This window comes from Symphalangus syndactylus, chromosome 8 (assembly GCF_028878055.3).
Source record: "Symphalangus syndactylus isolate Jambi chromosome 8, NHGRI_mSymSyn1-v2.1_pri, whole genome shotgun sequence".
Taxonomy (NCBI): Eukaryota; Metazoa; Chordata; class Mammalia; order Primates; family Hylobatidae; genus Symphalangus; species Symphalangus syndactylus.
Genome location: NC_072430.2, coordinates 134211611 through 134229063, shown reverse-complemented (window position 1 = coordinate 134229063; position 17453 = coordinate 134211611). Strand labels below are relative to the sequence as shown.

At 40.5% G+C, this 17453-nt stretch overlaps 1 protein-coding gene across 2 annotated transcripts in view; it reads left to right on the top strand.

The window, feature by feature from the left end:
• Positions 1–17453, top strand: part of DNER (delta/notch like EGF repeat containing) — a 357090-nt gene that overhangs the window by 185993 nt on the left and 153644 nt on the right. For both annotated transcript variants that reach the window (XM_055290869.2, XM_055290868.2), the window contains exon 6: positions 16678–16831. In XM_055290869.2, the coding sequence (XP_055146844.1) occupies positions 16678–16831 (154 nt within the window). The remainder of the gene's footprint in view (positions 1–16677; positions 16832–17453) is intronic.

Genomic DNA, 17453 nt, shown 5'->3' with positions numbered 1-17453 from the left:
GCTTGGAATTGGAGGAGATCAAGGGTGGGGCTTAACCACAGACAGTGGAAACTTGCAGTATCCGGTCACTTATGATCAAGCTTGAATTATTTTCACTGATTTTTCAGCCGAAGCTTGCTCCTCTATTGTTAGGATTTCTTCATATATGGTAGATTTGGGGATCAAAAAAAAAAGATATTATGTTGTGGTATCTAGAATCAAAAGCAGCAGGTAGACTTGCCTTTTGCCTGAAGGGCTTTCTCAGGTTGCTAAAATAAATGAAACTGTGAGAAGTATGGGCTTCCATATTTAGATTAGCATAATATTATACATCCATTTTCTACCAGGAGAACAATCCATTTTGCAATTTAATCACATATACTCCCTGACATTAGCTTGATTGAAATCCACAGACTGCTAATGAGACGTCAGTCCCACTGCTGTGCCCTGGTAGGAAGCATCTGCCACCTGCCACAGCCCTGGGACATGGACATTTTCTTTACCAGAATTATCCAATGGGAACAGAGGCTCTAGGGAATTAAGTGACACAATCTCAGTAAGGGTTGGAATTTAGAAAATTTTTAGCACTGCAAAGACACTCACATTTTTCAGTTTTGTTTAGAGCAGTAAGAAGCACAGGAAGGTCTTATTTGTGTTTCCCAGTTAGAAAATTCAAGGGGACAGCAAATATTTATGTGTTCCTGTCCTCAGTCCAGGCGATGTCAGCATGGGCTTCCATATTTGTTCAAAATCATCTGATAGAGTAGGAGGCTTCATGGCCCTGTGGAAGCCAGCAGACTTGCGGGTAGAGATCAGGGTTCAATGTCTGACTCCAGCATTTACTGAAATTGCCCTTCTTATTTCCCAAGAGCCTTGGTATCCCTATCAGATCCTAGGGATGATAGAAATATCTATGTCACAGGGCTGTGGTGGGTGGAAGTTCTTAGGCTGCACAAATCTGTGTAAATGCTGGAAAAATTTCTAATGGAAATTGAAATAAGATCACATAGGTGGAAGCACTTTGTAGAGCATTTTCCCAGTAAAGGGTGGCACATGTGATGCGCAAACCACAAAAGAAGCCATCAGTTGCCTCCGTCAACAGTCACCTTCTCATAGTCCTTGTTGCACTTGGCATCCTGACCCTGCTATCCTAGGAAGTTTCTGCCACCACTCATCCTCTTTTGAGTGAGCAAGGACTCTTCTGGCCAACACAACGGACTGTAATTAGCTTTAGTGGAAATCACTGGGGCTAGACTCATGTCTAGTTTCCCTCTTGGAGTTCTAATCTTGCAGGATAATTGTTGGAAGAAAGTTGATACTTAAATTTCTGAGTTCAAGTCATTAGCACATGCTCCATTCACTGGCATGTAATTTTTGTAAAGACCTATTTTGTGACAAGTGTTGGTGCAGCTGGCCACAGAAATGTGCCCTTTGCCTCACTTTTTAGCCATTGCTTTGAAGCTCTACTCAGCTAAATGTATTTCAGCTTTGCGATTAAAATACAAAATTGTTGACATATGTCAATTTTAACCAGAAATACTTGTGAATATATAATCATTCCCCATCCCAAAAAGAAAGCTGATACATAGGTCTTCTAAAAAATAGAGAAACCATAGTTACCAGCCAGGAGTAATAGTAGGTGAAAATAACTTAAAAAAAAGTTATTATGAAGTTCTTGCTTCTGAACAAAACGTTCTTTTAAAAAATAGAAGTAGCTCAAACATTGATACAATCCAGTTGTCCATGCTGTTGGACAGAAGGCACTGAGGTAAGATTCAAAGCTATCTAGGGTGGTTTCTTAACCCCAAATTTCCTTGAGACACCAGCCTGGCAGGCTGCCTGGATTTCTGTTCTTTGAACTTAATTCCTGTATAATAAAGGCATGGCTTTCTATTTAAATGCAAATGTTGCTCAAATAGTAACACATTAAGGTGTTATCTATTACTAAAACTGGAACAACTCAGCTTAGTTGGGGGTTGGTTTCAGTGAAAGTGAGAATAGTAGATCGTTCTAGAAGGCAGGTGCAACTTGTAGGTATGGGTTGTGAGAACAGGGATCTGGGTTTGGGGAGGTAAGAATCGTCAGATACACGCACATATCTGAATCTCATGTTTGGGTTTCATTTCAGAAACAGGGGAAGCTGGTGGTATTTGAATTATTCTTCTGAGGCAGAGGTTATGCCACATAAACCAGGCTAAGTTTAGAGGAGCTTTGCGGGCTCTGGGAGAATCCCTCACCTGATGACGTGAACGACCTTGAGCCTCATTCCACAGCAAAAGCCCAGTTATGCAGCTTTCAGAGAGGACAGGCGCTTAGGCCAACTCATAGGATCTTTTTCTTTTTAAAATGAGCCTCTGTAACTAATACTTAGAAAAAAGAATTTGAGCTTGTCTTCCACACTGAGGACCGCAGTAGATGGCAGCCATACTGCAAGGCGATTGGTCTTTGCTGCAGGCTGTGCACGTGAATGAGGACGTGACTTAATGTTTTTTCCAGCACCTACATGGATCTGCGTTGGCTCAAAGACTTCCACACCCTACAGCCCTGTGACAGGCATTTTCACCATCCGCATCATCAGATGGGAACACAGAGGCTCTAGGGCAGAGGTCCCCCACTCTGGGCCACAGACTGGTACCTGCCCATGGCGTTAGGAATCAGGCCGCATAGCAGAGAGTGGCGAGCGAGCATTACCGCCTGAGCTCCGCCCCCTGTCAGATCAGCGGAGGCATTAGATTCTCATAGGAGCGCAAACCCTGTTGTGAACTGCGCATGCGAAGAATCCAGATTGCGCACTCCTTATGAGGATCTAGCTAGTGCCCGATGGGCTGAGCTGGAACAGTTTCATCCCCAAACCAACCCCCTACCCCTGTCCAGGGAAAAATTGTCTTCCGCAAAACTGATCCCTGGTGCCAAAAAGGTTGGGGACTGCTGCTCTAGGGTATTAAGCGTGGGTTTCATTTCCTCTGTATAAAGAGCCTGAATTCAATTTCCTAGTCTAGGGATCATAAATGAGTTAGGAAAGAAACTACAAGCATCTTAATGGTTAAAATATGATACATTAACCGAGGCACTTTTGAGAGGAAGATGCGAGCAGTGTTAATGTTCTTAAATTCAAAGTCGTATGCAGATTCCCTTTCTTGCTCAGAATTGGAGGATTAAATTATCACACAAAAGAAATTGCTTCGTGTGAATATTATAGAGTAATAAAAATTCAAAAGCAAGAAAGGTTCATTTTGTTTGTTAATTTTTCTAATTCTTTTGCCACTCTTGAGTTAGATATGTTAAGTTTTTTCCAGAGATTATTAAAATGATTCTTTTTCTAATTAATCTGGAGAAACACATTTATTAGATCTAACCTGCCTTTTGTTCAATATTAAAATAATGAAATCAATAAGCATTTAATAAGATAAGATTTAATTAAGATGAATGATAAGACCTTCCCACCTTTGCTGATGTTATATAAATTTGTGTGTGTCTAGATTCAAATAAAATAAGAAATAATCCCAGCATTTTGGGAGGCTGAGGCAGGTGGATTATCTGAGGTCAGGAGTTTGAGACCAGCCTGGCCAACATGGTGAAACCCCCATCGCTACTAAAAGTACAAAAAATTAGCCGGGCGTGGTGGCACATGCCTGTAGTCCCAGTTACTCGAGAGGCTGAGGCAGGAGAATTGCTTGAACCTGGCAGGCGGAGGTTGCAGTGAGCCGAGTTCATGCCATTGCACTCCAGCCTGGGCAACAAGAGCAAAACTTTGTCTCAAAAAGAAATAATAATAAATAAAATAAGAAATGCATTGATTAGATCAGAGACTATAGAAATAAAATGCAAAGTGTTTTTCTTTAAATACTGAAGAAAGTTTTTTTTTTTAGTTAACTTCCATGATATCAAGGATTACATAAACTCTTGGAATTTAGGCTATGTCAATATTTAGATTTAAGTATATATTATTATTTCTATAGGAAAACAATGGGCTGTAAAGCTGGCATTCACTTCCCATTAGGAAGACTAAAGTGATTCCTTATGTCAGCTTTGTGCAATGTTCTACTTTTAAAAATTTATTTACAGTCTCTGTTTGCATTAGACTTGAGGCTATCCACAAAAATATATAAACCATAAAATAACCTATTAAGAGGAAAGTCGATGTGAAGACTGAGGCAAAGAATTTTAGGTTGACTAGGAAAGTGAAGCTGGGTTAAAGTTATAGATGCATAGAAGAAGGCCCACATCCTGGCTAAAGATGGGCATTGAGACACACACATATTTTTTAGCTGCAGCCTGTGATGTTATGAAACACACATGTGAAAGAACCCCATGGGAATGAGGAGAGACAGGGAAACAAGGATGGAGGAAGGGAGATGAGAGAAGAACCACACATCAGAGTGATGCGCTGAGATGGCAGCCTTGCCATTAAAGGGGGTGTCCCAAAGGGGAGTTCGTCATATCCATCTCCCTATCTCAGGATCTTGAGTTTCGGATGGTGACAAACGTCTTGAGAACTCAATGGTTCAGCCCCAGAAGGACAAAAGCTGCCATTCAGGATTGACCTAGGACTGGCCCAGAGCAATCAGAGTGTTTGAAACAGTCAGGGCACTGGGGACTCTCTATAAGGGATCAAGGGCTTTGCCCTTTTACCTGGGCCAGGTGCAGGTGCAACTCCTGCCTGGTGTCCACAGCTGTTTGAGCATTTGATTCTTCCCTATCTCCAAGATTTGCGAAGGGCTGGGTAATCTTAATGGGAAAAAAGAGACTTGGGTGGGGGGTGGGGTTTCGGGATCTTATCCCAGCCCAGTTTCTAATCTCTGCATAGAGCCTGGTTCATGAATCTAGCCTGTGATTTGATTTGATTTCATTGCCTCACTCATGCAGGAACTGGGAAGGAGGACCAGTCAACTGTCCTGTGTCATGAGTACAGTAATTGTATTCATGTCTGCACTGTCTCGTTTGTTACTGGATAGGTGTTTTTGAATATCAATTGTGTCATTTTGGAGCTTTCAACAGTTAAATTTTAAAAACATAACATAAATAATAGCATCTTTGGGTTACAGCACATCTCCTTTTATTTTCTCCTATTACGGAAGTGAGGCCTAACAGGAAACAATGCAATAAGTAATATAAATTACTTGCCCATGGTCAAAAAGGGAGAAGACCCAGGAACAGGATCTCAGCAAGCAAGGTTGTGTTTTCCCTGGCTATGCTACTTTGTCATCTCTGCTTCATGTTCTTCTAATGTAAAGAGCAGGTCCTGCCATCAGACTAGCTGGATTCAGATGTCAGCTTTTCAATTTACGAGCTGGCAGACCTTGGTCAATTTACTCACCCTCTCTGTGCCTCAGTTACCTCAAATATAAAATTAGAATAACAATAACAGCCACCTCAAAGGTAGCTATGAGGATAACTGCATTTTGCAAAGCCTTTAGTACAATGCCTGGCATTTACCGAGGGCCTAATAAATATTCACAGTGAAGATGATCGTGATGATGAGAATGACACAGACTTTTTCTCTAACTACATTGTCAGTTCTTGGAGCTCATGAACTATGTTTTATGCATCTGCACATGCAATGCTAACCTCTTCACACAGCAATTGTTCAAGGAATATTCTGCACCCTCTAGGATAAGAGGGTGAATACAGTAAGCATCAGATATCTGTGAAGGACTAAAAGCAGCATTTGAGGAAGGCTGCTCTGAAAATAGTTGGAGGAAGAAGCAGAAAGGGGAAAGGGAAGTAGTGTGGTTTGAATTCTGTCCTCCTGCCCCCCAAATTGTATGTTGAAGTCATAACCTTCAGTACTAAGAGTGTGACTGTATTTAGGTAGGCTCTTTAAAGAGGTAAAGTGAAATGAGGTCACTTTAAAGAGGTAAAGTGAAATATGGGTGGGTCTTCATCCAATAAGAGAGGACATTAGGACATAGACAAACAGAGTAAAGACTGTGTGAAGACACAGGGAGGAGATGGCCATGGGCAAACCAAGGAGAGAGACCTCAGGAGAAACCAGCTCTGTTGACACTGTCGTCTCAGGCTGTGTATCCTCCAGAGCGATGAGAAAGAAAGTTGTGTTGTTTAAGCCACCTACTCTGTGATACTTTGATATGGCAGCCCTAGTAAATGAATACAGAAAGAGTAGGAAAGAAACCCACGATGGGGTTGTTAGCATTCTGGAGTGACATGAGATCTCTGGGACCAGGACAGCAGCAGAGAGGATTTGTGCCCTACGTGGGACTGGAACCCAGGGCTACCAGACCTAAGAGTGGACGAGGCCTTAGGGTGTCACCCCCTTCCCATTCCCACTCAGTGCATCATGCTCCCCTCATCACCTTTCTCAGGATGTTGTCTGAGTCTTGTCCCTCCTACCTTCCATCTCTGAATGTCTTAAATTGTAAGAAGGTCTTTACAATGAGACCCAATCTGAGCCCCTCTGCCTCTGACTAGCTGTGTGACCTTGAGCAAGCCACTTAAATTCTCTGATTTGTTTCCTCATTGGTAACATGGAAAAATCACACTTATTTTGGAAGGTTGTTGGGAGGATTAAATGAAAGAAGCCTTCCATGATATCTGGCACATGGCAGGGCTTTCTTCAGGAGATGGTAGCTTTGTCCTCTGTTCCGTCCGCGTCGGCTTTCCATCTTTAGGAAGAGTCACCACTGCTTCACTGATTTATCATTTTTTCTCCCATCTGAGGTAACTTGAAGATGCTTGGCAGGTTTTCTATTCTTTAACCAGCCCTTCTCATTAGTAATTTATACATAAAAATTTTCATTTCTCAAAGTATTTTTTTTCCATTTTCTTGTGATATAACACAGGAAATAACTAGAGGGCTAAATGGAATTTTAAAATAAGAAAGTAGAATGGTATGTTGTCTACTTGTGGGAACAGGCTCTCTTTTCAGGAAATTCAATCAAAGATGAATTTTCAGTGACATTCATTTCTTTTAAAGTCAAACTTTACTTTTGTTAATGGATTAGAATGTTACAGCAAATAAATACACAGATGTGAGTGAATTGAAGATCAAGGCTGATTACATGTAAATTGTATGCTAATTATAACCACTCCAAGAGTGCTGAGAACACATGAGTTGCCAGTATATGGCTGGAAGCTGCTTTTGAACATCTCCATTCTGCCAACCCATGTATCTAGTTTTAGGAAGAAAGACTTCTACAGCATTTCCTAAAAGACATTTACTTTCTTCTCCCCTGGGTAGTAAAGTAAACTTCAATGTCCTTGGAAGGAAAGAGCAGGACTCTCATTATTGTTACTATTATTTAAAATTTAACATTTAAGCCGAAGGAATGAATTCCATGAATTCATGAATGTCAAGTCTTGAATTTAATGCTGAGATAATCTGCATGTTTCTATGCTGGTCTTTTATTTTATAATAAGCTACTACATTTGCAACTAATGAACCCAAATAAAAGAATGATAGTATATGTAAGAATGATGGGGAAATAAAATTGTGAGCTATAAGTGATATGAACATGTTAAATTACATGTGTAATGAATAATAGAACAATAAGACCTAGCCAAAAGACAAGAATTTAAAACATGTAATTCATAGTTTTTCTTTGAGCACTGCGTTCCCCCAAAGAGCAACGATTTGTCTCTATGGCTAGGTTCCAGGTGTTCTTGTGTGGTCTGGGTTCAGGAAAAGGCATTTAGAGTCATTTTTACATTATATATGGAATTCTCAGATAGTCTCTTAAAGTTTTTACATCCACATAGTCCTTTTTGCTTCTTGAAATACTAAATCTGGATTTAGTAGGAGGCTAAACTCTACATGGCTAAAAGGGGATGCTGAACTGGTTTTCTGACCCTTTAGTCATAGCTCCCCTGTGCTTAATCAAATGAAAATGTGTGCAATGGTTACTGTTTTGTATCTAGGTTTTAGTATCTGTCACCTATGTAATTTCAGACCTAAATGACTGTCCTGTCTGGTTCCCACAGCCTAGGAGCTGGGTTAATAGATCCTTGGCTGAGGGTTATCAGGACAAGGTCTCTGTGACCTCTGTCTGCACAGATTCAGGCTCAGTGCATTTGGGGCGATGGTCAGTTCTTGCTAGACCCTGACCAATGCTGTGTTGTTACATGAGTCAGCCAGGACACACTGTCTTCCTCTCACTGATGGCTTCTTGGGGCAACATAAGCTGTTGGTAAAAGTAGCTGCAGAAAGCCCTTACTCCTGGAATCTTCACAGGCAGTCTCCTGGAGCTCCTCCATTAACTAGGAACAAAATGATTCCAGAGCTTTCCAATGTTAGGAAACCAACTGAACTTGATGCTGCCAGTATGTGGGGAACTAGTTTCAGACTTTTTATTCTATGAAGACATGAGGTCTTCGGACTCTTTATTCATAGGCTCTGTAAGTAGGAATTCCTCTCCTTTCGCCAAGGCTGGGGCTGGGCGTGCCCTAGTCATGACCCCAGTACACTGGGGAAGCCGAGAGGCAGCCAGACCCTCCCTTGGCATAGGAATGGCTGAGCCTTTTCTTCAAGCTGACGGGATTGTTTGGAGGGAAATATGCTCTATTATGTGATTTATGTTGTCCACAAGGAGAAAACATGCTAGTCCCTTAGGGCAAGCAGAGCTTTTCCTGGCACTTGGATATGAAATAAATCTCTGGAGTGGGACTTCGTATGTGGGGACTCAGTCACATGCTCAGTGTTCTCCACAGCAGTCCTGCAGCAGCTGCAATGGCAGATTCCACGGGGAAGAGCCAGATGTGGGATGCTCAAAAGGAATTCCAATGTTTCCAAGTTTTATCTTTCCTTTCTTGGTACTTAGCCAGATTCTTAAAATAAAAAAAAAAATTTTGTTTTATTACGGAAAATTTCAAACATATATAAAAATAGAGTAACTGGCAGACCACCATGCCTGTGTCACCTAGTTTCAACCATTATCAACTCATTAGCCAGAGTTTTGACCTAGCAGATGTTTAGACATTTAACTATGAATAACCCAGATGTTGTTTGGAATTAGGCTGGCTCACGATGGAAATCAAAATTGGCCTGGAGGGTCCCTTTAGCAAGGAGTGGCTTGAATCATCTCCATTTGTTAGGGGCCTGTTAGTCGCCTCTTGGCTTGGGACTGTCCTCCTAATCCTGGTTCCAGTTATCCCAGTTAGTATAAACATGTGCTCAAAGAATGACTCTGATGCTCTTACAACAAAACCCAGGATATCAGAGATAGACAAGGAAGAAGGAGGAGAAGATCCTGTGCCTGTGCAGAACTCTCCCGCAAGATTACTGCTAAGCAGCCTATTATGATGTCAGTTTATTTCAGTGAACACCAAAGCATCTATTACGTCTGAGTAACTAGAGTCTCAGACATCAAGGACTTCCAATTCTGGTGAAGAATTGCCTGAAGTTCCTAAGTCTGTTCATGAGCAATTAGGCGCTTTATGTATACCTCTTATAAGAGGTACTTTCAACCACCAGACAGGATAGTTTTTACTCTATCCTGACACTTTATTTGAATAAATTCAGTAGCAGTCTCAGATTACAGGAACTTAGAATCAGTGAACCAAAGGGACAGTCAGTAATGCAGAGCTGATGAAGGCAGCCTGACAGCAAGGGAGGAGGTAGAAAAACCACAGAAATCTTGAGTGAGAACTAACATGCCACCATTGCCGGGGTTTTTTGAGAGTTATCAACTCATTAGCCAGAGTTTTGACCTAGCAGATGCCCTTAAGGGTGAAGGGCCTCCCCACACGCATCTTCTGAACCTGAGGCCATCACAATAATGAGAGTACAGTATGCAGCTGTGAATGACAAAGGATTTGGAATTAGACAGTATGAGTTCAAGCCTTAACCTTCTGCTTGCCAGCTGGGACACCTGACATAATTTACCTGACCTGTTTTTTGAGTCTGTTCTCAATTCTTAAGATGGATCAGGTAATAACCACCTGACAGACGTGGTGAAGGTTAATGCAATAATTTCACTGAAGCAAGCTTTATAAACAATGAAATTCAATGTCTAGTCAGTTGGGCATTTTATGTTCATACTGATGTCACTGGGATATCGAAAAAAGACAAGTATATTTTTGTATATGTTCTTTAAGGGAGAAAGTAAAATAGAATTATAAGTTCTGATCCATAAAGCAAGAAATATAGCTGCTGAGAAGACTTATCTCACTGGAATCATTTGTTCACCAACACGTAGGCTTTACTGAGAGAGGTAAAATGACAGAGAATAAGATTGAAAAGGTGGGTTGGGGCCAGACTGTCAAGGGCCTTGAGTGCTGTGTTAGGGGTTTAGATTTATTCATGATATTTGGCTCTATATTACATAAAGTATTGAAATAGAAAAATGTCAAAAAAGTCAGAATCAGGGAATATATAAATTACAAGGCATTATCCAAGTTAGAAAGGAGAAATAGTCAGGTAGTCATAGAGCCCTATGTAGTCGTTAAAGCTAAACTCCAACTAGACCCTGAGCTTACAGCAGCCCAAATCAAAAAGAAAAAAAAAAAAGAGTAATCGCATGATTTGCATCACTCTTGAGAATGAAACATGAGTTCTAAAGACTAGCAAAACTGTGGCACTTAAATGAGTGAATTTTCTTGGGTAAGAGTTCATAAATGGTGCACGAAGTGATATATGGTATATAATGTTCTCAACAATATCCTCATAGTGGATGTCATACTAGGTTTAACAGGGACGTTTCTTATAGGGCTCTTCAATATTTAATTGAGAGTGTAAGGTGAAATAGCAACTCAGTGAAAGCAGTTCTGCCAAAGGAACAAGAGAATACAGTCCAAGATTCGGTTTTCTGATGGTTGGACTCGATTTAGGTGTAAAAAGCTTGACTATGTGGAGGAAGGGTTGAATTCTGCCTATGTGCAATTCTAGTTGGTCTTCCCAACTAGAGTTTGATTGAGATAAAAGCCTACTTACACCCCACTGTCACTCTCTGTCTCCTCGTATCAATTTCCACTTCTTTATAGCACTTATGCAATGTGACAGGAAACGATATATTTGTTGTCCCTCTAGGATGTTATCTGACATAGAACATGTCCTTTTCTTCCACTAGAATGGGGACTGTGTCCTTTCGACCTTCACCACATCTCTAGTATTCACAATATTGCTGGACACATGGCAGTGTTCAAAACACGTGTGTTGAATGAATGGAATTAATGAATACATGTTGGACAATATCCAGTTTAGGTTAAATGACCTGGTAAGAGCCAGTGATTTTATAATGCTAAGTAAACATACCTCTCATACTTGGAAGATCACCTAAGATGGTAGGACTGACATCATCATGTGAAAATGGAAGACCCAAACATAATTTCACCGAACAAATAACCATCCAGCTTCTGCTTTGAGATGGCTGTGGGATTACTTAGGTTCAGGGTCTGGGTGTTATCTGAATAAAACAAACTATTGTAATGAAACAAGGTAATTTAATGTAAAGCAACATTACTATGTGCAATGCATTTTCGGGTCTTTTTTGGCACAAGAACTATCTTTTCCAAAATTTTATACCAAGCCAGAGTTCTCACAGTAGCCTATAAAGCCTCCATCAGGGTTTCTCAAGCTCAGCACCACTGATATTTGGGACTGGATAGTTTCTTGCTGTGGGACCTGCCGTGTTCATTGTAAGGTGTTTAGCAGCACCCTTGAACTCTATCCGCCAGAGGCTAGTAGCAAGCCCTCAGCTGTGACAACCAGAAAGTATGTCCAGACATTGCCAAATGTCTTCTGGGAGGCAATATGGTCCCTAGATGAAAACCACCATCCCACTTGATTTGACTGCACACCCAGTGACCTCTCATGTTACAATGTTCTCTCTGTTATTTGCTGTACTCTAGCCACACTGGTTTCTGGATCTTTCCTGAACATGTGAGGCATGGTCCACCTTGAAGTCTTTGCACTGGCTGTTCCCCTTACCTGAAATACCTTTCCTCGGATGTCTCCATGGCCACTCTGCACCTCCAGCAAGTCCTGGCCCTGTTGTCACTTTCTCTGTACATCCTGTTTTAAATTGTATTCTTCATAACAGCCCTTCCATTTCTATTCCCTGTCTCCGTTTTTCCCCGTGCCATTTATAACCTAATTTACTATACCACTTTCTCATTCATTTTATTCATTGTCAGTCAACCGTACTAGAATATAAACTTGTTCACTTCTGTGACCCTCAGCTCCTAGAACAGTGCCTGGCACATAGTATGTGCTTAATACACATTTGTTGAAAGGACAAATAAGTGAATGCATGTGTGATTTTTTTTTAACCCAGAAGTTTCCTTTTATTAATTTTTTTTTCTTTTTTTTTTTGAGAGGGAGTCTCACTCTGTCGCCAGGCTGGAGTGCAGTGGCGCGATCTTGGCTCACTGCAACCTCCGCCTCTTGGGTTCAAATGATTCTTCTGCCTCAGCCTCCTGAGTAGCTGGGACTACAGGCACGTGCCACCATACCCAGCTAATTGTTTTTTGTATTTTTAGTAGAGACGGGGTTTCATCATGTTGGCCTCAATCTCTTGACCTTGTGATCTGCCCACCTCGGCCTTCCAAAATGCTGGGATTACAGGGGTGAGCCACTGTGCCCAGCATTTTTTTTCTTTTTTCTTTTCCTTTCCTTTCCTTTCCTTTCCTTTCCTTTCCTTTCCTTTCCTTTCCTTTCCTTTCCTTTCCTTTCCTTTCCTTTCCTTTCCTTTCTTTTCCTTTCCCTTCCCTTCCCTTCCCTTCCCTTCCCTTCCCTTCCCTTCCCTTCCCTTCCCTTCCCTTCCCTTCCCTTCCCTTCCCCTCCCCTCCCCTCCCCTCCCCTCCCCTCCCCTCCCCTTTCTTTTCTTTTCTTTTCTTTTCTTTTCTTTTCTTTTCTTTTCTTTTCTTTTCTTTTCTTTTCTTTTCTTTTCTTTTCTTTTCTTTTTTTTTTTTAGAGACAGTGTCCCATTCTGTTACCCAGGCTGGAATGCAGTGGCATGATCATAGCTCACTGCAACCTCAAATTCCTGGGGTCATGCAATTGTCTTCCCTCAGCTTCCCAAATAGCTGGCACTACATCTTCCCACAGCTGACTGACTGAGAAAGTTTCATTAATGTATAAATGGCATATTTGACTTCAAGCTGTTGAGGAAAATTGAGATTCTTTATTGGGTTTTTAAATTAATCTCTGAGGGTCACTGTTCATTTTACTTGAAAAGTACATTTCCATGTACTTACACAATACTTTTACAAGCAAGTATCTTTCTGTAATTTAGCTAAGCTGTTAATTTTAAGTAAGTTTATTTTGTCTCTTATGCTGGTGGAGTTAATTGGAGTTAGATTAGTGATTAGTGATATCACAGGCAATGAGTTAAACTTCAGTGGTCAAACACGGTGTTTCACAAAATATGTGCGAACATAGTTTCCTATAATAAACATTCATCTCTTACAAGTCAACAGTCTTAAAACTATCAAAACAAACTTTTTAGTATTATAGGAAAGCTCTTTGTTCTTAGAAAATAGACAGGGAGAAATCTAACTTTATAGATGAAATGATAGAGAATATACAAATATTTAACTAAAATTTTATGGTCATGAATATATTAAACATTTGTTAACCTCCTTCCTCATCTCTCAATGAAAATTTAAGAATCAATTTTGTGTTTTACTTTATCAAAAGCAATTGTTTCAACAGTTTCTTCAGGTTTCTTTCAAGGTTCCTGCTTGCAATAAAGCAAAGCAAAATGGATGGCTTCTGTTTTATCTCTAAATTTAATCAAAGCTAACTTGAAGAGGCTGGGTGCGGTGGCTCACGCCTGTAATCCCAGCACTTTGGGAGGCCGAGGTGGGAGGATCACCCTGAGGTCAGGAGTTCGAGACCAGCCTGCTAACATGGTGAAACCCTGTCTGTACTAAAAATATAAAAAATTAGCCAGCCATGGTGGCAGAAGCCTGTAATCCCAGCTACTCGGGAGGCTGAGGCACGAGAATCGCTTGCACCCAGGAGGTAGAGGTTGCAGTGAGCTGAGATCGTGCCACTGCACTCCAGCCTGGGTGACAGAGTGAGACTGTCAAAAAAAAAAAAAAAAAAAAAGCTAACTTGAAGATATTTGATTTGGGGCTCTTAATAATTTATTTCCATAAGCAGCATATTTTCCATGGAATGCACTAGATGAATTACATGCTAAATGTATCCCTCAAATAACCAAGCAAATTTATCTGCAATATGGAATGTCTGGATACAAACCAAGTGAATTTTAGAAGACAGCTGCCAAGACCAATGACATATAGTCATTTATCATGATTTGGAGGCCTGCTTTGGGATTGTATGCACTGGGCGTGCACAGCATTTACATTTCAAAGGTGGCCACAAATCTTCCCATGCACAGAGAGCTCCAAACAGGACTCATGCACATATCAAATGTGTACTCTGTTATGCATTTAAACAAGGACAAGATTGTCCTTAGAAGACAGTTCTAAAAAAAGGAGTTTCTTGTTTTAAAAAAACACCTTTCTGACAGCTTCTCTTAGCTTCCAGCTACAAATACAAAAGGAAAAGACTCAAAACATGATGAAATAACAGATAGATCCTCATTTTATTGCTAGAATGAAGAGGGAATTTCCATTTACCACAAAGAAGTGAGAGGTGATAGAAATAGAAGGCAGAAAATGTGGCTCCAGCTTAAGAAGAAAGGATTTTTTTTTAAAATTATAATTGTTTTAGCTTCTAAGATATCATTGAAGAATGTATTATTAAACTAAAGGAGACTTGATTATGCAGATTACAAGGACCTGTTGTATTCCCTTAGCAAAAAACCATATTCTGTTAACAGAAGAAAGACACCTATATACAATTTGGCAGTTTGGTTGAGCTAAATGGTCGTATCCTATTGTCTGGCCTCTTGGTTGGTTTCTGAGGGGTCTGCACACTTCTTGTTCAGTCAGTTGTTGTGAGAGGCATCCTCCTATGCAGTGTAAAACATGATCTCATGTGCAAGGGACAGCTTTTTCTTAGAAAAGAAATCTGTTGGGGAAAGAGGGTGGAGGGAGAGTGAAATGGAAGGCACTAGAAGTATAACTACTAATAGAAGCCAGCCATATTAAAACCATTTTGCATAAAGACTTAAGTGGATGTTCCCTCCAGGAGCATAAGGTTGAATCAGTACTAGGAAATATAGATATTGAATTCATGTCATACTAGGTCACAGATGAAAACAATAGATAATTCCTATAGGAGCTAAAATGGCATTTGATAAAATTTCACAGTCATTCCAACAATCTACTTAGTGGTAAATTCTACAAGCATCCCTTTGAGGTCAAATTTATTCCGGAAGAGCTGCCAATGTAACCTTGAGAACTGGAGAAGAAAAGATGACATTATTACTATTTGCAATTGTTATGGACTTATTATTATTATCTGGTTTTGTGTCATGTAGAAAGCCTGGAAATCAACTAAAAATTCTGATCTGTACTAAAAGCTCAGTGTGATAACTGGAAACAAAACCCTAGTATTTTATTCCTGAGTAATAATTACTAGCAAGTATCATCGGTATTAACAAGAATAGGATGAAGAAGATATTTCGTTATCAGTAGCTACAAAAACATAAATATTCAGGAGTAAATTTATCAAGAAATATGCAGGAATTATGAAACTTGATTGAGAGACAAAAATGTACGAAAGAGAAGAATGGATAACCCTTTTCTCTTCGAGGGGAAGGCAGGCAGTGGGTTGTGCTTATGGGGGTACTGGGTGGAGATCCTGAGTTGACAGTGCTTGGAGAAGAGGAGAGAGTCTCTTTCTAAGATTAGCAGCAGGAGGCTGAGGCCAGGGAGAGGAAGGGAGGGTGAGGTGACAATGGCTGGGGAATGATAGAGATTGAATACCTGCCCCAAGTGCCAGACTTGGGGATGAGCTGGGCAAGGGGCTTTTGTCTGTTTTGTTTAGATTTTCTTAAGTAGTAAGATCTGCTAATGTCATTCTCCTTTGCCTCTCCTCCTCTCTTCCTCATAAAAATCTTCTGTAATGATCTATATTGCTTTGCGTAGGCTTTGGGGACAGATTTGTGGTTTATTTCGGACATGTCACTACCCCCAGGCTGGCATTAAGAAGGGGACAGAAACCCAGTTTTGTCTGTATTTTGCAACTATCTCAGAAATGAAGTGAAATTCCATTCTCTGTGTCTGAGTTATGGTCTTTTACTAAGATAATGTTAATATCATAAGTGATACAAAATGGTTACTTGAATTATACTCCTTTTATTTTCCATTGCACTCAGGTAATCTGCATGGCTATACGTTGAGGCCAGTTGAAGGAGTGATTCAGTGCATTTTCTCGGTGCTCTGAAAGGATGGTCTGGGTTGGACATTTGATGACATTTTTGTTGCAAGTGCTATCTCTGTTGAAGGTTTTAGTTGGTTGGAGTGACATCTAGTTTAATGGCTGTAGCACAATCTATCTGCTCTAGCAAAATTGCCATTTCCATGTCTGGTCAGCAAAACTTCAATTTTAGCTTAAAACAAGTTCATTTCATTTCTATTTTAGGAAGATTGAAAATGACGGGGATAAATATGAACAAAGAATAGAAAAATGTGTTTGAGATTAGACTGTAAAGAAACATACTATTTTTCTTAAAGCGATGATTTCAACTAGATTATGACATCAGTGATTTGATTAAATTGCTGATTATAAAAAGGAAGTGGTTCTTTCAAACTTTGAGTCTCACAGCCAAAGCACACTGTTGAGAGGCACCAGGTAACAGACATTGTGTTTTTTTGTGTGTGTTTTAGGCAACTTTTTCCTGCACCTGTGAGGAGCAGTACGTGGGTACTTTCTGTGAAGAATACGATGCTTGCCAGAGGAAACCTTGCCAAAACAACGCGAGCTGTATTGATGCAAATGAAAAGCAAGATGGGAGCAATTTCACTTGTGTTTGCCTTCCCGGTACGATATATACTCGTGGTTCAGTTATTAGGTGTATGTCTGTACAGCATGCACCTCTTTTGTTAATTTCCATAGCTTTTTGGGGAACAGGTGGTACTTGGTTACATGAGTAAGTTCTTTTTGGTAATTTGTGAGGTTTTGGTGCACTCATCACCCAGGCAGTATACACTGAACCCAATTTGTGATCTTTATTCCTCATCCCCTTCTCACCCTTTCCCCTGAGTCCCCAAAGTTCATTGTATCATTCATATACCTTTGCATCCTCATAGCTTAGCTCCCATTTATGAGTGAGAACATATGATGCTTGGTTTTCCATTCCTGAGTTACTTCAGTTGGAGTGATAGTATCCAGTCCCATCCAGGTTGCTGTGAATGCCATTAATTATTATTATTATTATTTTTTGAGACAGAGTCTCACTCTGTTTCCCAGTCTGGAGTGAAATGGTGTGATCTCAGCTCACTGCAACCTCTGCCTCCTGGGATCCAGTGATTCTCCTGCCTCAGCCTCCCAAGTAGCTGGGATTACATGCATGTGCCACCACACCCAGCTAATTTTGTTGTTTTAGTAGAGATGGGGTTTCATCATGTTGGCTAGGCTGGTCTTGAACTTCTGACCTCAGGTG